The 23,253-nt window shown below is 37.2% G+C and overlaps 1 protein-coding gene across 1 annotated transcript in view; it reads left to right on the top strand.

Moving 5' to 3' along the window:
* Positions 1-2,989: 2,989 nt before the first annotated feature.
* Positions 2,990-23,253, top strand: part of LOC120462050 (transmembrane protein 150A) — a 36,395-nt gene continuing 16,131 nt past the window's right edge. The window contains exons 1-6 of the mRNA XM_089116860.1: positions 2,990-3,278; positions 3,705-3,907; positions 8,837-8,884; positions 10,227-10,313; positions 14,304-14,371; positions 21,009-21,136. Of these exons, the coding sequence (XP_088972986.1) occupies positions 3,843-3,907; positions 8,837-8,884; positions 10,227-10,313; positions 14,304-14,371; positions 21,009-21,136 (396 nt within the window). The 5' untranslated portion in view covers positions 2,990-3,278; positions 3,705-3,842. The remainder of the gene's footprint in view (positions 3,279-3,704; positions 3,908-8,836; positions 8,885-10,226; positions 10,314-14,303; positions 14,372-21,008; positions 21,137-23,253) is intronic.

Raw genomic sequence — 23,253 nt, forward strand, 5'->3', positions numbered from 1 at the left:
TTCTCTTCTTTATCATTTTAGTCAGTTCAGTGAGAACAGGAAGTGAGTCACTTTGCTTCCCTCTTTGGGCATCTGCATCAAATATGAATCACTGACCTCATTCTGACATCAGTCGGTATATCAGTTATCACTATCAGCAGTGCTTAGAAAATAGCGAAACGTTGATTTATTCATTTGTTTGTTTTTTGTTTTTTTCAAATATAAATCGTAAGTTAGCTTATTGATTTATTTATAATGTCTTGGTTCCAAATACTCAAGACCAAGTGTGTCCAATCTTGCTCCTGGAGGGCCAGTGTCCTGCTGAGTTTAGCTCCATCCCCTATTAAAAAAACATGCATTCTGGAACCTTCCAGGCAAGTGAGACACGTATCACCCGTGAATCCTTCACTATGATGTGTTACTTGTTTTATGATTCCATCACAACATAAAATAATACAGAATATTTATCATAGAGTGAAAACAAACTGTCTTTTGCTACACTTCTGAAATAATTTTAATCAAATAAAAATGCGTTTAGTGTTGCATTGGCCTTCTGCACTGTAAAAAATGCTGGGTTGTTTAAACCCAAAGTTGGGTTAAATATTGACAAACCCAACTATTGCTTTAAATTTTAAATATAAGACTTAACTCAACTGTTTGGTTTATACAACCTAGCATTATTAGAGTGTGTTTTTTGTCAAACGTCCAGATGTGGAAAACATATTGTAGCCTATATCTCTCCACTAGATGGAGCTATTTCAAACTTGTTGATATTTGTTATACTCAATTTCACAGTAATGCTGAGCTAGGCAACTCATGTGTTTTGAGTTGTTTTATCTTGAATTTGCACATTTTAAAATTGATTACAATGACCGATACAACTAAATCTGCATCATTGTGAGGCTTAAGAAATATTTATATGCTCAGAACGAGACAAACTTTTCACAATCAATATCTACATTCACAAGTCTGTTTTTATGACTCATACATCACTCATTCTTCTGACCACATGTTCTTATCCATGAATATTATTTTTATCATACACACAATATCATCAGCCGGTTATGTCAGAATATCAAAAGAACAAAAAACATGTTGACGGTGAAGAAACTCGCAGAAACGTGAACATTGTTAAGGATTGCTATTATGGAGGAGGGGACAAAGATACTGTTTCAGCACTTACACAACTTTTCATAGTCCACTGTGTTGTCTTCAGATTGGCTGTTATGGGAAATATAGAAAAAGGAACTGTATTCAATATCTTGTGAAATACAGCCCAAATTGATGAGCTTTGTTTTATAGGTTATTCTGTGAAAATGTAGCTCAGAATAAAGTACAAATTGTGCATTGTAAAACTATACTATACATTTTTTTTGCTCTCTGATAGTAAACACCCAGTATGTCTGACAAATAGACAGAATACGTTTGGTAACAGCTATTCTGAAAATCTGACCAACCCAGTCAACAGGATAATAGTGTCTGCTGTGATGCTTGTCGGATAAAAATTGCTTCTTAAACAAGATGAGCAATGCGTTGAACATTACAACAACACATCTTATCAGAAGGGAATTCATATCAGAATGTACTAAAACTCTAATATAATCGTTTTAAATCATGAAGTACATTTTGTCTGGCAGAACATATTAGCATGTACAACCTCTTTATTAAATACAAGTAGCACATTTTGTTAAAGTATAATTATCATAATCAAAGAATCTTAAAAAAACAAACAACAACAAAAAAAACAATTATAATAATCTGTTCAGCAAGATTATTTGTGTATTTTTATTATTTTGTATTTACTCTATGAATTTGAATTTCTGATGACAAGCAAATAATAACTAAAATAGCTGGTTGTAGCATCTTATTAAAGACACTGGTCAAAGTCTGTGACCACTAATGAAAATAATTTAAAAAAATATTTTTTTCACTTTTATATTTTAGTTTATTATCAGTGTAACAAGTTGAATTTTAGTTAACATTAACATGAATTTGTGTTAAAATTTGAAGATGGCAGAAATAGTCTGGGTTGTGTATTAGCCTATCACAGGTGATAAGAACTACAAAAACAATGATCAGTAACTTTACTTCGGGACATTACGTCAAATGATCACTTCAAGCTACCTATCTCATGATGCCTACAATGGCTTCTCCATCAAACAAATACAACAATAGACCTACATGAATCTGAACTTAAACAAAAACTGAAATACACGAATAGCCTACCAATGACATAAACCACATGTTGATTTAAATGTTATTAAATTAGACTTTTTATGAACCATAATTAAAATAGGCTAATTAAGAATGTTTAAAAGTGTTTACACGATAGACCATCTGGGTAGCCTAACACACATGATAAACTAATTAAGTAGGCCTAAATATTACCTACACAATATTTAACGTAAAATTCGCAGTAGGCTACATATACAAAAATATAAAAAATAAAATCGTTATTCGATTGATATAAATCGATCAAACATTCTGGTGACGTTTTCAAGCAAGCAGGCCAATTCCATTCTTTTTTACTTAGACCTAAAAAACATAACTGTAACAACACTTCACTGTACAAACATGTTAAATGTTCACTGTAAAAAAAAACAAAAAAACAAAACAAAACAAAGTTTCTAACGTCACCTTAGCTAAATTTCTAAGTAGCCTACAATAAACGTAATGTTTGATGTTTAAGTAATTTCAACAAAATACATCAAACTGACTAAAACAAAAACTGTTGAATCTTGTATAGCTTATGGAAAAGTTGAAAATTGCTTAAATTATTTTAAATTATTATTAAAGCAATGTAAAAACATATCTATATGATTTTTACTAATTACATTTTTGTTTCAATGTACGGTAGGCTACAGTAAACTAACTCAACTCATTGTTTGTTTGTTTTTTTCTGTAGAGCTTGTTGTACGTTGTTTTAACATCAAAATTACAAACATTTTGTTCAGTGAATCAGGATGCATCAGTGCGTGTGTTGTGGGAGGCGGAGCTCCGGGAACAGCTGGAGTCTGGACGCTAGCGTTCAGTGAGTCCACACGGCGGGACACGAGAGAGAGGCAGAGTTTATATTCCGAGAGGAGTGAGGCACCAGGATTCTGCTGGAAGAGCTCAGAGAAACACAGAGAGCCAAGGAAGATTACACAGCTGCGGTTAATTGGACGCTTGAGGAGTATTGAGAAACCTGTAGCTGTTACTGGTGATTGATGTTACCGTTTCTGAACAGTCTGCGCTCTGTCTGAGGGTTTAACAAAAGGTGGGAGACACGTCTGCTGTCCCCTATCACAGGGGGGAAGGTGAGATACAGTGTCCACTCTCTACACTACACACACGACTATTACACTTACGTTAAACTGCAACTTCATTCGGCCATTTTGCCTGCAGGTTACCAAAAGGATATTCTTCCAGATGCTTTTAAATCGACTTTGACTGTGTTCTAATTCAAATACACACCAGTTAGGCATGATGTTTGTCAAATGCTCTGTTGTTTCTGGTCCACAAAAAAGCACAGACAGAATCACAGATATAGACTGAGAGTTAAAAATGCTTAAACAAATGCTTATTTGTTATAAAAGTAAAAAAAACAATAAACAATGTGCTTATAATAATGCAAAATACACAGCTTTGCAAACAGCATTGTGCAAAACAAAATCATGTAAAAATTACAGTCTGTTTATTTATTTGTTGTCATCGTAAATAGGTTTTTGTTGTTTTTGTCACAGATATGATATTTGAGATAAGCCGGTTTGGGGTCATGCAACAAGTATAAATGCACATTGATGAGCCGAGGGAGACGGGCTGGCGAAGGCGAAAGAAGTGGATGATTTTGAGGGGAGCAGTAGAGGATCGTTTTGCTGGAGATGTCTCTGTGGATGATCTTACCTGTCAGCCTCCCAGCTCTGACCATCACTGGAATATGGGTTGTGTAAGTCCATTTTATTTCATATCAAATTAAACGATCCTGCTTTGAATAGGTATGGATAAAACCTGTGTGGTTGTTCTGATTTAAGATTACATCATTTTCAGACCAGTTTGATTTTTAACTGGATGCACAGCAATTCAACAATGTTCTTTCTTAGCGGGATAGACACAATGTGTCTGTTTGGTAAATTCCAACTTCATGGTCTATAAGAATAATTTCTGTAGTTGTATAGTTGTAAATGTGAATGTGTCAGATTGTTTTAATAGTGTGATGTAGCCAGTACATGTAGAACATGTTGAAGTGTACTTATGCAAAGTAAATCACAGTTTTAGTTTTGGCCTGCATTGAAATGGTTGCCTTCTCTCCCAACCAAGATCCAGCTAACGTTCTTAAAACTTTGGCTAATATTCTGGAAAGGTTCTCCTAAAGTTATGAACAAACTTTCTTCCAGTAACATTATCATACGTTCGATCTGGTCTTTAGTAATGTTCTCAAAACGTTAGCACAAAAACATTATTTATACATCGGTCATATAACGTTTTTTTTTCCCAAAATGTCTTAGTTGGAGAACATTTTTTGAAAAATGACTAAATGGAATGTTCCCTTAACGCTCGCTTAAACAAGAAAAACTTTTTTAAAGTATTCAAAAAGCTAATGCTAATTGCAAATGAGAACATTAGCAATTAGCATTAGAATGTTAGCAAAAAGTTTTTTTGTCAGCTGAGGAGAAAAGTCTGTTATGTCAGGTTTTTTTGGTTGGTTGGGGGCACCTCAAAGCTGCTACTGAAACATGCAGTTTCAATGTGAAATAATTTATTATGGAAAGGTTTATTATGTGTGCAAAGATAAAATTACATCTGAAATGCAGCAACTCTCAGTATTCCCGAACCTGCTCTTTGGGGAGTGGGCTATAAAACTACAAGCGTGCCCATATCTGACTCGTCTGAACTTGCCTGAAAAATGTTGAAGACTTTGAGGTCATTATTAGTAACTTTGTGATGGTACAGAAATGGATCTTCAGGAAGAGAGCTTTGCATGAACCGGCTTGCCGTTGATAAGACTTGTAGTTCAAGGTAATATTTAACAAAAAAGGTTTTTGGCTTCATGTGTGATGGAAGTTGTTGGAAGACTCGAGGGGCTGCAGTTTTATTTGTTTGAAGGTGCAGCACTGTGCTGGCGTCTCATTGCTTGTTACCCCTACTTCCTTCCTGTGGAGAGCTTGCAGTCGCCCTGTTTCTACAGGGACTTCAAGATCCCCTTCCTCTCCTGCAGAGCCTTGAGTTTGAAGCGACAGAGGTGGTTACATAAGCGAGTAAAACAGAGGAGAGCAACTTAGAGCAGCATCAGCGACTTCTCATCTATTATGCCAGAGAAAGAATGTTTGGTTTATTCTCCCCATGACTCCTGTTTTGAAGGTCTGGGAGAAGTTCCCAATACAACATGGACTAAACATGCCCCGTATCTATGCAAGAAATGGCATGTTTTCATAGCTGAATATGGAACCTCTAATTATGACCTGTGTAAGAACTGTTACCGTTACTAAAAACAACAACATCAGCATGTTCTTCTCTTATAGAATTGAGTTTTTTTGTTAGTTAAACAGTTCATTGGATGCAGTTTTTGAGGAGTATGTATCCCACAGTTACACACCAGTGGAATTGCTGTTTAAATTATTCAGGCTGCATTGTAAAAAAGTTTCCATTTAGGCAAGAGCAAGTTTCCAAGTCAGAGTTTCCATTTGAACGTTATTTCTATACTTTTAGGCTGTTGTTTATGGTAACGTCGCACACGCTTGCATAGTCCCGCTGTGATGTGCTGTTCCCTGCAACGTTGAAGGTACTGTTTATGCAAACAACACTGAGCATATTTATCATAACAAAGGCTTTATATTTTAAAGCTGGTTGCCTTTAACAGCTAAAACAGTCAGTGCTACATCTGTGTCCTCGATGGTACAATACAAGCATTGTGCCTCTCTGGTTGGAGATGTAGCCTAATAATCCATTCAGATCAGGTCTGGTGTCAGGTCTGATTGGACCTAAAGCTCCTGGGGATTGATTTCTCACATCGCTGTGGTTGCACAGCAAACGGTGTCTTTGTGAATGACTGGATGATGTGGAATGGAGGGGGTATGGACACAGGTGGAGTCTCCCAGCTGTTTAGGAGGTTTTTTTGTTAATATGTAAGCAATTCGATTCAAGAAGGTTAATTAAAACAAGATTATGAAGCATTCATCCTCGCCTCTTCCTTAAACAGCATTTATTCAGATCCTGCATCTTATTAAGACGATTAAAATTTAATTATTACACACAATACAGTTCAAAAGTTTAGGATCTGTGAGTTTTTTTTTTTAATGTTTTTAAAAGGGGTCTCTCTGTTGACCAAGGCTGCATTTATTTGATTAAATGTACTGTGAAAGGACTACCAAGATTGTGAAATATTATTACAATTTATAGTAACTCTTTCTGTTTAAAATGTCATTTTGATGGCAAATATTCATGAGCTAAGCCAAGTCTTTATTTAAAGGGAAATTCTGTCATCATTTAATTCAGTTAAAATGAAAAGACGTCATCAAAGACGTACTTTCTGTCTTCACAATGGAAGTCAATGGGGACCAAAACTGTTTAGTTACCAACATTTTATGTTCCACAGAAGAAAGAAAGTCATATGGGTTTGAAACCACATGAGGATGAGTAAATAATGACAGAATGTTCTTTTTTGGTTGAACTATCCCTTTAAAAGCTTTGAAGTTTTTTGGTGCCCAGTAACAAGTGTTCAGCCAAAAAATTCACGATTGACTCCTGTCACGAGTTACTTCAGAGAGCGAATCCAAATCTTATGGTGAACAGATGGGCTCCAGTATCAGAGCGGGGGCTGTGTTACTCTGTGTTCTCCTAAACATGTCTTGTGCGCCTCTCTGGGATGTTGAAAGTGACCTGGTAACAGTCTGCGTGATTATTCACAACACCAGCCAGGGCAGATGGCAGAGTGCTTGTTTACCAAATGTAATTTCTCTCAGCATTGTGCTAAGTGTAGTGCAAGACTCAGGTGATCTGTCTCGCTGTGGACACACACACACACGCTATTTACTAGAGATGAAAACAAACCTAATTGCTGCTTAGCCCACATCTGACCCAGCGTGCTGTCAGATGTAGTTACGTTGGACAAATGCAAATGTGTTTGTGTGTATGTCAACAGTGAGATCTGCATGAGAGAAAGACGTATCCATCGGCAGGTGCCGAGTGTGTTAACCTTCTTTTCTTCTTTCATTGCCCATTTGTAATTATGGAAGCTTGTTTCCGCCATGTATAGAATAATAAAAAAAAGGTAATTGCGACTTTTATTTCACAATTCTTACTTTTTTTCCTCAGAATTGCAAGTTTAAATCTCGCCATTTGAACTTTAAAACTTGCCTTTAACTGCTTTATATCAAGTTTATATTTCACAATTGTGAATAATGAAGTCAGAATTGCAAGTTTGACTTTTTTTTATCTCAAAATTCAGACTTTAGAACTTGCAGTTGCAAGTTTATATCTCACAATTGTGAGAAATATAGTCAGAATTGCTAGTTATAAAAGTCAGACTAACTCACAATAATTTTTTATTTTATTTTGCAGAATGTGTGATTGCAAGATATAAACTGCTGAGTAAAAACGGTCCAAATTGTGAATTAAATAAAAAAAACGCTCTTACCTTATTTATTTTTTATTCCGTGGTGGAAACAAATTTCCATAGTAAGCAAATTTTGCTTGCTTGAAAATTCTCTTTCATCAGATTTTGTAAAAGTCAGTTGGCAAACGTTTACTTTGACCGTTATCTGATGGTCCTGTGTTCATTGACATCTTACGAGGGTCAGTGTGACAGGACCATGAGTGTGCTGACCTTGTTGCATAAGTGTGAGCAAAGAATGACACATAACGCCAGGATAACCTGAAGATGCACAGGTTGAGTTGACTAAATTTCCAGAGCTCTCCGGTTTTTGGTTCTATGCTAAAAGAAAGTCACGTCAAAATGACATTTTATACAGGCTGTTGCGGTAGTGAAGCAGACCACAGCATATTTTTTTATAATCCTTTCTTTATGTCCATATTTGTAACCTATAATGATAAAGTAACTTTTATATGTTTCAGCCCTTAAAGCTCTGGGCTCATGAGTCATACTGCATCTCTTTACTTAATTTCAAACATCAGTGGTTTACACTGCTCTTGTGGTCAGCTTTTATTTGGACATTTGGTGCATTCAAAGACTGTTTCTTTTAGAACACAGTTTTTATTATGAATTGTTTGTGTCCATTTTGTTTAGATGGTGTTTTCATTAGCTACACCAGTAACAATTCTCAAAAAAGGTTTCATTTGTTAACATTAGTTAGCAAATGCTGTAAAATATATTCTCATTGTAAATTCATATTAGTTAAATGCATTAAAGGGATAGTTCACCCAAAAATTTTAATTCTGTCATCATTTACTCACCCTCAAGATGTTCCAAACCTGTATGAATTAATTTCTTCTGCTGAACGCAAAAGAAGATATTTTGAAGAATGTCAGTAGCAAAAGAGTTGAGGTGCCCCATTGACTTCTATAGTATGTTTTACATGAAACCCTGGGCCTGTTTGGTTCCCGACATTCTTCAGAATATCTTCTTTTGTGTTCAGCAGAAGAAAGAAATTCCTTCAGGTTTTGAACATCTTGAGGGTGAGTAAATGATGACAGAATTAACATTTTTGGGTACTATCCCTTTAACTAATGTTAACAAATGAGACATTATTAGTGTTACTGGTGAATAATACAGAATCAAAAATTCACTTTTCACAATCTATTTTAAAGTCAAGGCAAGTATAAAATAAAATGCAAGTTTATATTCTCCTTTTAAAATTTTGAATCTGGTTTGCGCTGATGATATTATGTTGCTAAGGTACCATAATTTCTATTTTTCCAGGTATGCCATGGCCTTGTATAATCAACATGTCTGTCCTGTGGACAACTGGTAAGAAGTCTTCTTTTTAAACTAAATATCATTGTGTCCACGTTTCAAAAGTTATTTGTTTGTTTTTTTAATTGTAAGGTTACATTATGCTATATGGTATTTTAATATTTTTATTTAATTCAATATATGTAATTTAATGATTAAATATTTTAAACTGTACATTAATGCACTTAAAATAGAAAAAATGAAATAGATCAAAAACATGTAGTAAGCATTTACACAAGTATTTTTATTTCTATATGTTTATTAATATATTGGTTACTGAAATATTTTTGAAAGAAAGGGGCGTATTTGAGCTCTAAGGATATTAACCATTTATCCAATGCTGAACTAACACCGTTTTAAAATGCACACATCAGAGAGAGACCTCCTGGCTTTGTGTCTATACACTTCTTCTGCGTCATCTGCACTAATGAGTAATGTATTTGATAAGAGATGTTGAGCGAGTGTCCAAATCATTTCTTATTAACTTAATATGGCTCAGGGACATGTCAGCCAATGAAGAATTGCAGGTTAACTTGTGCTTTTACTCTTTTAGTCAAACATTAGCATACCTGAGTATAGCAGTGTCTTGGTAACTTAAATGTTAGCGCTGCTGTTGGGCTTACACTGTACCTTAATTATTTAAAATGGTAAAAATGGCATCTGGGTCCATGAGCAGAAGCAGTCAGAGAGGATTACTCATTACTATGACTTGTGAATAAAAGGAATTAATGAATAAAACCAACTGTCTAAGGATATCAATGAAAAATGTATCTAAAAAAATCTAATTAAGCTGAGCTAACAAGATCAAATTCGGTCTGATTAATGAAATTCAGCCGAAAGGCCGCTTTAACCTTTTTAGGTGCTTTGCATTCCTGGATCATTTTTACAGTCTGGAAACAACAGTGGTCCTTCAGTTTTTTTCCTCCTGGTGGGAGGAGCATTAGTCCTGTAGCGAAGGATGTGTTTGCTTTAGTAATGAAGTGTAGCCACATTATGTTTGCCTTGAGTTTTGCACGGTGTAGTATGAATCGAAGTTATGGCGGCTGTCAAAACACATTTATACTGGAAGTGAGTTGTAACTCTCATGTAATCACATCATCCAGTGTACAGTAGGAATGCAGCGCTGTGTAACTCGGTCAAACTCACAGACAGATGCAGCTTTCCTAATACTCAGGTCTGTCTAGTATGATTGACTATTATTTGTAGCAAGCGAGCAAGATCTTAAAGTAGACTTCCACTAAGGACTCAGTTATAGGAGTTACAGTATAACCGAGTCGGGACTCGGTTACACTGTAACTCCATAATGTATATGTTTTTGTATTTATATGTGGGGGTCTGTGCATTTGTTTGCTTGCAGGATGTATAACCAGTCATGTGAGGTGGATTTGCCAATGCAGAGGGGACAAACCTTATGCTGTACTCTGGACAACGTTCCTCTCATAAGGTCTGTATGAAGTATAACAGTAAGAAAAACACTGACTGTGGGAAACAGGGATGTAGATTTAGCCTTTATTTAGATTAGTGGCATTATATCTTTTGAAGTTGTATTGTATTTTTTATGTTCAAACAGAATTGCTTGAGTTTTACAAATGGAGGAAACACTACAATTTGTGGAACATTGAGAAAATGGTTATGATGGAGATTATTTACATGTCATGCTGTAGAAAGGGTCCAAATGATGTAACTTCTTCAGGGTTACAATGTACACAATATATATGGAACGCCCACTAATCATTAACATTATTTTTTTGGTTGAGAACGTCAAGAATTCTACAACAAAATCACCATTAAAGTACAGACAAGTGCCCTTTTTTGCTATTTTAAAGGTTCCTCATTTTGTTTTGTAGGCCTCCTACAATAAGTTTACAAGCATCATAGGTCAACAACCATACATTTTCTCATAATATACTTTGCATCTCATATTTCAGAGTCTGAAAACGATTTGTTCGGAGATTCAGACTCTCTTAACTCCTTCTTTCTGGCCCCTGGCATTATGCAAATTTGTTACAAACCAACGTATTGTTTCCTTCTTTGTCGCGGCTTGCGAGCCGACCGTGACATAGGTTCGAACAGGAAGTGAGACTAGAATTGCTGACGACTCGCTTCGGCAGTTCAGAATTGATTCTTTCTTTGAGGAGACAACAACTTTATTTGTCTAGGCTTTGATCTTCAAAACTTTTAGTTTAGTTTTAGCATAAACAGCTATATTACACACTGCAAAATAGCATAATTGGGCGCTTTAAAACAAGTTTTAATATTTTATTTCAGTTAACATGAATGAATGGTTTAGTTTTAGTTAATAATAGGGTTCTTTCACACTAGCCCTATTGGTACGCACCCAGGTGGGTTCATTTGGATGTGAACACTGTTTTCTGAACTCTCATACCCGAGTTAGCCTAAAAAGGGGGACTGGGGTACAGTTAATGTGAACTCCGGTACAGTTCTCTGCTGACGAACACAATCATGATTAATGATGTAATATTTGATAAAACTGTGCTTGTGTGTGTTCTCACTCACTTTCCTGACCAGCGTGATGGACACAAGCAGTGAGAATGTATTATTTCTTCTCGTCTTCAACACAAGTGGACTCCCGTGTTCTTCCGAACATTCATGGCAGATAGAAAACAAAACCAAAGGTTAAAAAATAAAAATGTGAGGTGAGCAACTCTAAACATTTTGCTGCCTCCTCCTGCATCGTTGTTACTAGGCAACAGGGGTAAACAGATGCTGCTTTGATGATGCAAACGCGCTGCTGCTCGGACCCAAATAATGATAACCCAATCCAGTGGGGGCAGGGGGAGCAGTCAAACTCAGGTTCGGACCAGACAATTGATCCAAGTGTGAAAGCACCCTAATAATTCTATATTCCTATCCTATAATTCCTTATTCCTGGAAAGTGCCCCTTCTCAGCCTCCCTCCCTACCTGACGCAGTGCTCTGTGTCAGCACATTCTTCATTCAACAACCCCTTCCTCTCCTATGCACACATCTCTTGTTTTTCTCTGGTGTGTCATTTCTATTTTCCTCCATCTTAAGACAGATGGGGTCAGGGAGAAACGGGAATCTAGAAACACTGTTACTGTATGTGTGACCTACTCTGTAGCTTTAACAAGCAGTTTCAGTTAAAGGGATATTTCATCCAAAAATGAAAATTCTGTCACCATTTACTCACACTCAAATTGTTCCAAACCATTATGCATTTCTTTCTTCTGCTGAACACAAAGGAAGATATTTTGAAGAGTGTTTGAAACCAAACACTTGTGGGCCACCATTGACTTCCATAGTATTTGTTTTCCATACTATGGAAGGAAATGCTGCCCCACAACTGTTTGGTTCCTGACATTCTTCAAAATATCTTCTTCAGCTGCTTTCTTCTGTTTAGCAGAAGAAATAAATTCAACTTGAGGGTGAGTAAATCGTGACAGAATTTTCATTCTTGGGTGAACTATCTCTTTAAAAGATATTTTTCTTCCCGAGAGAAAAACTCTTCAAGAACTGCCACTTGTCCACCACACAAAGGAATTTCCCAAATTACTGAGGAAAAAAACAAAACCATACTGACAGAAATGTCAAGAACATTGAGATGGTTTAGCCTCATTTACTTGACTTTTCTAGGAATTTTCTCATCAAAGGGAAATCTGACAATGCATATATTGTGGATTCTGGAATAACTTGTGGGATCTTTGACCCGAGCTGTTCAATAGACCGTTTGTCTCCGTTGCCTTCAGAGCTGTGTGGTTTATGGAGTTTGAGAACTTGAGTTATATGCGAAATGTCTTTGGGTGTGTCTATGATCTGCATTTCCACTACCAGCAGTGTGAGTGTCTGTGTTTGCATGTGGGTTTATTTTGACTGCTACCCAGCATAGTCTGCGGTTCTTAGCCTAAAGGTATCTGAAGTGGGTGAAAGGTCAAATCCACACACACACACTAACAAAACCTTTGAACAGCATACTCCTTTTTTAGCTTATCATTATAGAGCTTAACACCTCAGTGATGTATTTATAGAAAGCATTGCTATATGTAATCCAGTCGAGGCTCATTTGGCAGAAAATTGGTTTAGGGTAGCTGAGTTTGCTTCAGGGAATTTGCAGAAATTAAGGGCCATATATACTAAACAGGGAAAATTAGCATGAGAGCGCAATCCCATAAAAGTGCAGATGGGAGTGGAAAGTTCTGGAAAGAAAGAAAGTAGAAAGACGCAGCCAGATCATTACCATAATGACCAACGCAATCTACCAAAATTGCGTCTAGTTTTTAAGACATGCTTTTTGGGGTGTTTATATAATGGCGCAAATGCCAGTAAATTGACTAGTGCAAACCGATTTTTGTGATTTTGTCAAGTGAGGCATGTTCCTGGATCAACATATTTTGAAAATGTAGTCTTAACCCTAGCCCTAAACCTAATTCTACCCATAAGTTATATCTTAAACTGAATCTTAAAGGTGAATAACACTGATATAGAAGCACCTAACCATGGCTCTAAGCCTAAATCTGATATAAACTGTATTTAAATTGTCCGTCAAATCTGATTGATTTATTTGAATGTTGTTCCAGGATAAATTAAAAAAAGTTTATCCAGCGACATGTTGCACAGGGACAGTAAAATCACATTCACCAGTGCAAACCTTAGTAAATCCCCTTGCATGATTCATTTAAATACTCTCCTCCCATAAATTGTGCATCTGAAAGGGAAACTCCTACAAATGCATATGCAATAAGGACAGCCACAAAAATAACTGTGTCCACAGCTTTCAGTTTTGACTTCTCCCTGCATGTCTTTTGTAATTCCTGACAGTAGTCAAGTGTGAAGATTCTTCAATCTACCTACAGAAGAAAGAAAGTCATACGGGTTTAGAAAGGCTTAAGGGTGATTATTATTATTACATTTGAAGTATCCCTTTAAGAGAGTGAATCCAATGAGATGTTGGACAGTTAGCCAGCCATTCTCAGAACTTTTTGCTTGACTTTAAATTGAAGTTTGTTTACTCCATACTGTACATTTACAGCTGCATCTTATTTTGAAAGCTTCATACCATGGTGACATGTTATATAAAGCTGAACTGGTCTTCAGGAAAGATTACCTATGCATTAAGGAGGAAGATTTCCTTTCATGGTGAGGCGCTTGCACAGTCTTTCATCAGTGGAGAGAGGCCCTATCTTTGCTTCTCTTTTGTCATTTCCCATATAGTGTGACAGCTGTGGGAGAATAGCCGAGGGTCCTCAAGCCCTTTTCTAGTTCCATCCCTCTTTTCCCCAATAATCTACAGCTGCCAGTGTGCTCCCAAGAGCCAGAGTGTCCTATTTTAGTCAACTGCCAATGGGAATTCATCCCTCAGGACCCTTTGCTTGGGAATGAGCATGTATGTATGTGTGTTCATTCATGTGGTGAGAACCCTGGGCATCTAACCTCTGTTCTGATGTTCTGATCTGCAGTAAATGCGGCACACTTCCTCCAGAGAGCTGCTTCTTCAGTCTCATCTGCAGCACTGGATCCTTTATGGGTGAGTTTACAATGTGCATCTGCCACTTACACTACTGTTCAAAAGTTTAGTGTGAAATAGATTTTAAATTCAAAATTTTAAAAACGTTAAAACAGGGAAAATACTTTTGCTGCTTAATATTTTTGTGGAAACCGTTGTGCATTTTTATCTGTCATTTTTGATCAATAGAACAGCATTTGTTTGAAATAGAAATCTTTGGAAACATTGCTAATGTCTTTATTGTCAATTTGCGCATTAAAGTATTAATAATAAAAAAAAACTTACTGACCCCAAACTTTTAAACATTAATGTACAAAATCATAATAATGGCTGTGAAAAATCCTTAGGGCCCTATCTTGCACCCGGCACAAATGACTTTATACACTGACGCATGTATCATTCCTATTTTGCACCCGCGCAATTCGGGCATTTCCCTCCACAAACACACGTTGGTAAACTGGGAAATGAACTTGCGCTCACTGGGTAGGTCGGCGCAAAAAGGAGGCGTGTTTCGGCGCAAACATCCCCTAGTGCTATTTTGCAGTTCCAGAAAAAACTGACCAGAAAAAAAACTAGTCTAAAGTCAGTGGCGCGTTTCACTTTGTTCATAATGCTATTTTAAGTGCGCATGCTTGGCCATTATGTAACGGGTACACAACGCGCATAGACTTTGATTCTCTCATCAATGCAGCAGTTTTTATTTTTCCAAATCATACATTATAACAAGGCAACATATTAACACATGAGGGAAATTGTTGTGGTGTCCATGAAGATGTAAAAAAATGTAGGTCTAAATCTACCTTACACATTTACCCAAATTTTTCAGGCTAATTGTAGTAATGACGGATCAGACCTGTTTGCCCAAAAGTGGCAAGACACATAATGTTTAACTGACACTTATTTGTGGGGGTTTCTCCCATGCCCATACAACGTCACTTCTGTCTTTCACTGCCCTGACAAGAACGTCGGTCTCCTCGGCTGTGAACGCTCCTTGCACGCGCCTGGTAAATCCGCCATAATAGTAACAATCAGCCATGCAACATGTGCACCTGCTCTTAAAGGGTATGTTGGATGACGCTCTGATTGGTTTATTTCACGTTACGCCCAAACCTCATCTATAAATAATGAATCTATTTTAGACCAACCCCCTTTTAAACTTAAATCGGACGCAAAAGTCATTTATCCCGCCGGTAAAATAGCAACACTGCCCAAGACCCGCCCACAAAGTTACTTGCACTTTGCACTTGCATTTCAGATTGTTAAAATAGGGCCCTTGGTGTCAAAATTTTTAAAAAGTTTTAAACACTCTCACAATCTGCAAACAGAAAGCGCCACCCTAAAACTGTCTGTGTCGGGCTGGTTGGGATGCTCAAACATAGAGAGCAGGAAAGTCAACCTGCAGATAGGTTACTTTACTGTGTTGTTTTCTTTGCATTTTAAGCTAGGATAGTTGAAAGTTAAAATTTGCTCACTTAATTACTCTTTTAGCATCAACTTCATTTTGATTTTGGAATTTCAAATCAATCTGTAGTTCACTCCCCAGTAAATGATTCCCATCTGTAGCACAATGATTCACTGTCTGGGTGCAATCAGCTCAGGAAACCACAGGCTTAGCGTTTGCGTATGTGGAATATCACTGGCACTGGTTGACGCACTATACAAGGCCAACTATCTTTAACAATACGGATGTGTTTATGTTCACTGATGTGAGATTTTTAAGGGGAAGACATTATCATCTAAAAGCAGACTCTGCTCATACACTGCTCATTCTCTAAACTTGCCCGGAAAAGCTTTGAGTGTCATTTTGATATTTCACAACTCAAAAAAGCTGGGTGGGTGGAAATGTGTTCAAGCATTTATAAAACTGAACGGTCAATGCAGTCACCGCACATTACCAAACATTGTCATCAGACACCAAGTGAGTTGCTGAGGATGAATCATCTTCAGAAATAATCTGAATTGAATTTGAATCACATCACAGCAAAAAATACAATGACCAGAGGGCTATTTCAAAGTAGATAAACAAGAACAGAAACCCCCCTTAAAATACAAATGTTAATAGCTAACATTTTGATATTTGAGCTGTATCGAATTACAAAACATCTTGTTTTTTAAAAGAACTGCTGAGTCATACTCGTATCCATAAGTCTTGCTGGTGGTGCTCCCCGAACATAAATTCAGATGTATCGTGAACAATGCCGTACTCCTTGCAGATACTGTCGGTTACAGCCGAGTGCAAGCTACACAGCAGGTCTGTGAAAAGAAAGAATCATTGGTTGAGCGTGACCTCTGACCTGAGCGTCTGGGGCTGGTGGCGGTGTGCATGCTGAGAGCTGAAGGGCTGTATTGTTGTGTTCAATCCTCCACCCTGTGTAACTATAAGTGAGAGTGTTCTCCTGCTGGGAAACTCGGTCTCTGCCTGTTTGCACAAGGACGTTTTCGTTGTTCGTCCAACAATACAAGAAAGTTGCGTTTTGAATATTTTTTTGGAAGTGCGTCTTACATAACACGACTATCAAACAAAACCACCTCGTATAGTACGTGATTTGTTGCATCACTGTTCCAGGACAATAGGACCTTAATGCAGTTGTTTATTCTAAAACGTTTATAAAACACAATGCACACCTGCCAAAAAAATGGAAAGTTCAAGGGTGACGATCAGTTCCCCAGGGCTGCATTGTTTTCTCGTGGCTTATATAATACTCAGTGTTCCCGAATCTGAGCTCTTTTTGAAGTCAGCATGGCACTAGAGGAAACCTCTCTCAGCAGTGTAGCGCTGTAACAGAAGGGAAACAGGGTGGAGAGAGTTCACAGCAGGAACTGACCGAAGCTAGTTTAGGCTCCTGGGGACCTTGTGACAGGACAGTTGTTTACTTTTATCTCCTATTTTTTTGTTCTCTTGAGGGAATGCTACACCAAAGTGAAAACCCGTGATCCATAAATACACAGGTGTTGTCTCGCTAATGTGTTTGGGCTGCGGTATTTCCGCCACATTTCACCCCTTACAAACTGGAACCTTCTCTGTGAATACACAGAAATTAGGGGGATTGCGTGACTGAGATACTGTATGTGAGTCCTCATACAAAAGTCCTCACAAGCAGTGCTTTTCACATCTCACTGCACATCAAGAGGTTTTCCATGGAGTCTTGGCGAACGAGTCTCTTTTAAATCAGCATTGTTATTGTAAACTAAAACTATTAACAATCGTTGTTGTTAAAGAAGTAGTTCACTTTTGAAAAAACTTTTGCTGATAATTTACTCACCCCCATGTCATCCAAGATGTCCATGTCATTCTTTCTTCCGTCGAAAAGAAATTAATGGTTTTTGATGAAAACATTCCAGCATTTTTCTTCATATAATGGACTTCAATGGGAACCAAACGGTTCAAGGTCCAAATGAGAGTTTCAGTACAAACTGCATACTGTTCAAAGGGCTTTAAACGTTTCCAGACGATGAATAAGGGTCTTATCAAGCGAAACGATCGCTCATTTAATAAATAAATAACAAAGTTTAAGTTTTATAAGCTCAAATGGTTGTCTTGCTCTGTTCTGTGATGGACGTTTGTGATTCTCCTGTTCGAACTCGTTCATCAAAATGAACAAATCTTTTTCCGAGTCAATTGGTTCATTCAACGAACGAAACGAACGAATTGACTCGGAAAAAGATTCCTTTATTTTGATGAACGAGTTCGAACAGGAGAATCACGAACGTGCATCGTAGTACAGAGCAAAGCGAGCATTTGAGCTTATAAAACTTAAACTTTGTTATTTATTTATTAAATGAGCGATCATTTCGCTTGATAAGACCCTCATTCATCATCTGGAATCGTTTAAAGCCCTGTGTAGTAGGGGAAAATAGTTGAAAAGCTTAAGTAAATGAAAACGAAATACTAATGTACTAAAAAAGATATATTTTTTTTCGTTCACATTTTTAGGGTAAACATTGCCGTTAGAGTTTGATTGGGGTTGAACATAGCTTTGTTTGTCTGTTAAGTGTGGTGGTAGTTGCACAGCACAAAGAATAATTGCACATGTCCGATGGACACCATGTGTTCCCAGTCTTGTTTTCTGCATTCTGAGGCCAAGAGCCAGGAAACCGTGCTTACAAACACACCTACACACAAATATATACACAGATAGGCAGTTGAAAAGACCTTTTTGTGACCATTTGTGGGCTTTCGTTACGCCCTGTGTTTAGGGAATCTAGGTTTGTCCCAAACACAAGAAGTTAAAGTCAGCCGTAAGCAGGTATTTTTAGCTGATTGCAGATTGCTGCATATGCTGAAGTGCCATTGTTTCCTGTGCCCGTATCAACTGAGGGCCCATTCATGAGCTAAACTGCAACAGTAGATGCTTGGGAAGGAAGAATGCAACTGACAGTGTAGTCTAATGCAGTTAACAGCTATTATGGTCCACATTTGCCGTTTCAGCTGGATTTTATTAAACCGAGTTAATTTCCTTCATCTGCAGACATGTCGTTTGTTTTTCCACGCTCGTAACTACTCCCACAACATGCTGTATAGAACATCTTAAATTAGTTGCTACCACAAAAGTTACATAAAGATGTCAAATTTGTTTCTTGCTGAAAAGACCTTCATGGATGGTAACACAGCATGGTCCTCCAGTGGGCTCTTGATCTAGCTTAACCAGCAAGACCATGCTGGTTAACCTGAATCAGCAGCTACTGGTCAGCAACATGGCTACAGTGGTCCGAAAGCAAGACCAGCACTTGAAAATCCATGCTGGCCTTTTCTTCAGTGTTTCTTTAGGTAAATGTGTCACGATAGCCGTAATGTTGCCTCAGAAGTACATCCAGGAATATTCTCGTGGGTGGATTGGGCTGAGAAAGGAGGGGTGGTTTATTGTCTGTCCTCTCCCCCCAACACTGCCACTCTAACAGGCCACATCTGCCCCAGTCTGTTTTCATTAAGCATTAACCCAGCAGTAAAACAGTTGAGCAGATTGCTGCAGCTTGATTTACGTTAGAGATCTCACCATGAAGTCCTTCTTTTATTCGCTCGCTTGCTTCTCATCTTTCCACATTGCCTGCCTCATTAGACTTTCCAGAAAAAACAATGGATTTTCTTGGCTAAAAAACAACACTGAACTGGTTGTTTTGTCAAAGTGAGTCTGACTAGTTTGAAGATGAGTGAAGAGACTATCTGCTTCTGTCTTTTTTAAGTCACACTAAAATGTCATCAAGACTTACAGTATTTATACAAACATCTGATAAAACAACATAAAAAGAGCAAATTAACTCGTTTCAGAACTTCAAATAATCGCTAAGTTTGGGGACAAGTACAATTTTTTGTTGAAGTTAATACTTTTATTGAGCAAGGACACATTCAATTGGTAATATAATAAGTGACAGTTTATAATGTTACAAAAGATTGCTATTTCAAAAAAATGCTGTTCTTTTAAACTTCCTGTTCATCAAAGAAACACTATATAACAGTTTTGACAAAATATTAAGCACCAGAACTGTTTTCACCATTGAAAAATAATAAGAAATGTTTCTTGAGCACCACGATTTGCCTATTAAAATTGATTTCTGAAGGATCATGTGTAATGGCTGCTCAAAATTTAGCTTTGCTTCACAGGAATAAATTCCATTTTAAAATATATATTTAAATATAAAACCATAATTTTAATTTATAATAATATTTCACAATATTACTCACAATTATTTTACAATATTTACTGTATTTTTGATCAATTAAATGCAGCCTTTGTGAGCATAAGATACTTCTCTCAAGCACAAATTTATATAAAAAGAAATATAAGTTTTAGCTATTTCAACATCACAGTCATCCTATAAGAGGACAAGCGGTTTAAAGTATAGATAGACTAATGGATTTTTTTGTCATTGCTTTGCTGTATTTTTTTGTCATTATGATAACTTGACTACTTAGCTGTTTTTATGCGTCACTTGAAATGAGCCAACTATTCTCTCTGTGAAAGTGCATCCTGTGTCATAAATATGTGAGGATGCATCATTATGTTGTTGTTTTAATTTTGGTGGCTTATGAAATTAATATTTGACGTGTCACTTAGAGTTCTGGAGAAAAAATAGATTCACCTCATAGATGTCATACCTCAGTTGAAGATTTTCAGTGAATGAAAATTTGAAGATGAGGGCAAGTCACAACAGATGTTTTTTTTTTCTTTTTTAGATCATTTTACATTGCATACATCACTAATATTACTTCTATATTACATTTACACTATATAAAATGCTGAAATACCTGATGAAGTTACCTTTTACTCACTAAGGCCATTTTTACGCTCATTTGGCACTTATTGAGACTGGAGTACGTGTAGAACTTGAATGAACTTTGGTGTCTGCCAACATAAATATGAACACACATACTTAAGAGATCTTAACTGTAAAAAAAAAAACAACTGCTATAAATTGGTATAACATGCAACAAGGAACATCTTAGTGACTTTTCCTTTTTATTTTAAGACTACATTATTAAAGCCTGCTAAGCTTTTGCCATTTGAGTTTATGTAATTTGTTTTTTAAATCATATTCAGTGTCTTTAAATACATTTTTAAATTTCTGCTTGTCAATTGTTGGAAATGCAATATTTTAATGGTGGTATTTCTTTGTAAAATAACAGATTTTTTTCTCTCACTCTGTCTCTTCCAACTCTCAGTGATGGTGATTGTGTTCCTACGCTATGCCCATGTGATAGAGAAGCACCAGAACTGTGTGTTAAATACAGCAAGTCTCTCCACTGGATGGATCTGTGCTGCAGGACTCATTATGGTCGGCAACTTCCAGGTACAGATTACATAAACCGTACTATCTTACTCGTCTGTAACAAACTGCTCCTCAGCAGCCCAGTTTTCTTCAAGGTCTGTTTAAACATGTGACAGCATATTTGAAGGTCATAAGAAACATAAATTCAGTCCAGTGTGTGTGTCCAAACCTTGGTGCTTGCTTATGTTTATGTTTGCGAGTTTATCTTTGCTTGCAATTGAGTGCATGTGTATATATTAGACTGTTTTTGACGAAAACCTGTTTCATCCATGAATTGAGTGATACTTTATTCCCGTTCTACCTCGGATCCACCTCCACAGTGTTTAGATGAAAGACAGACTCCATAAACCCTCTCATGTGGAGCCACATGCTCCTTCGAGCCCTGTGAAACAAACATCCTTTACCTTTATTCATGAATCGGTGTGAGCCCTTGGCGACAGGGTCTTTGCAGGTTGATATGTTTGGACGTTTGGCTGAGTGCCCAGACTGCTAGCGATGTGGGGAGGTCGGCCAATGGGGGCATCACAGGTTTTTATGGGTTGGTTGCCATAGAGAAAGAGGGAGAGGAAAACCTTTCTATTGATAACATAAGCACCCAAATTTTAACTATGCACTCCATCAGAAGGTGTGTGTGTGTGTGCGCAGGAGACAGCACAGGTTCAGACTTGTTTGTCCATCCCTCACTGAAGCAGTCTGTAGTAATGTCTTATAAACTTTCATAGACAGCAGGTGTAATAATTAAAAGAGGCATGAACCTCCGTCATTGCAGCATTATGAACTTAACTCATCTTATCAGCAATTTTGTTATTTACTTAGTTATTTTGGTTCTGCTCCCCTTGCATATTTGAAATGTTTTGAAAATCAAGCAAAGCTACTCCCTTGCATTTCTTCAAGCTTAGTCAGCTAGCTGGCCATGGAAACATTTTTTGTTTGTTACATCCTAAGGACAGAATAAGGATTAGTTTGATTACCCCAAAATTAAAATTGTGTAATCATTTACTCACCCTCATGTCGATCTTACCCCAGAAGACTTTTTTTTTTTCCTGTGTAAGCGAATGACATCAGAAGCCTCGCACATTCATGTTATAAATGGCTGCACCCACTTGTACTTTAAAAAAATAAGTTTAATTTGGACATTTATTTAGATATAAACATTGACCAATGCACATAAATACAGTAGAGCACATCAAATACGATAAATGGAAGCTCAAACTGGCTTGATATGCAAAAAAAACAACCTCATTGGTTCTTGTGGAAGCTCATACATGCCTAACAGCTCAATTTATATGGATTACTTTTACTTCCTTTTATGAACTTTTTGATGCATCAAAGATTTGGTGTGTGGACAATATATAGAGAAGAGGGACATCTCTCAGAATTGATTAAAAATATCTTCATTTGTGTTTCAAAGATGAGGAAAGTATTATGGGTTTGTGTAACTGATGACTAAAATAGTTTCGGGATGCATTTTTGTTAATCTTGATTTCTCACAACTTGTGTGCTTTTATCTGGGCAAGATGTAGTGAACTGCATCACTAAAACATTGTGCAGTCGTGGTCAAGAATTTCATTTCGGTTTGTTTTTTACCAAACCCTATCCAAACCCCCAGAACACTTGGAATATATGACACGTGTCACATGGGATCATTCATGCGGCATTAGAACAACACCAGGGTGAGTAAATGATGACTTAATTTTTTGATTTTAGGGTTTATCAGAAAGGTCATGATATCTGAAAAGCATCTCCAGCCTAAACCCGCCTTTCATGCTGGTCCAACCTAGCCTTTTCAGCAGGGAAGATAACTTTAATGCCTCGCTTTAAGCCATTATAATGATACGAGGACCACCCGTGCTGTGTGCCGCATTGTGTACTGAGCAGAGAGTTCCATGTTTGGGTCGCGCACATGTGAGGTCTGCAGTCTATTAGGTCACGTTTGCCAGGCCCCTCCTCACTCTGCTCTGATGTTTTCCTCCATCTGTAGTCTGGAGTTGGTAAAAAAAACAAAAAACACACACAGTCTGCTTCTGAAGTCCCTCCCTTCTCCTATGTTTTTGTAAGGAACATGTGTACGGTATGTTCCTGCCCACCGCCTACCACATTGTGCTCCAGTCGGGCCTTCATTTAGATGAGCTAAAATG

Source organism: Pimephales promelas, chromosome 11 (genome assembly GCF_988280905.1).
Source record: "Pimephales promelas chromosome 11, fPimPro1.hap1.1, whole genome shotgun sequence".
Taxonomy (NCBI): Eukaryota; Metazoa; Chordata; class Actinopteri; order Cypriniformes; family Leuciscidae; genus Pimephales; species Pimephales promelas.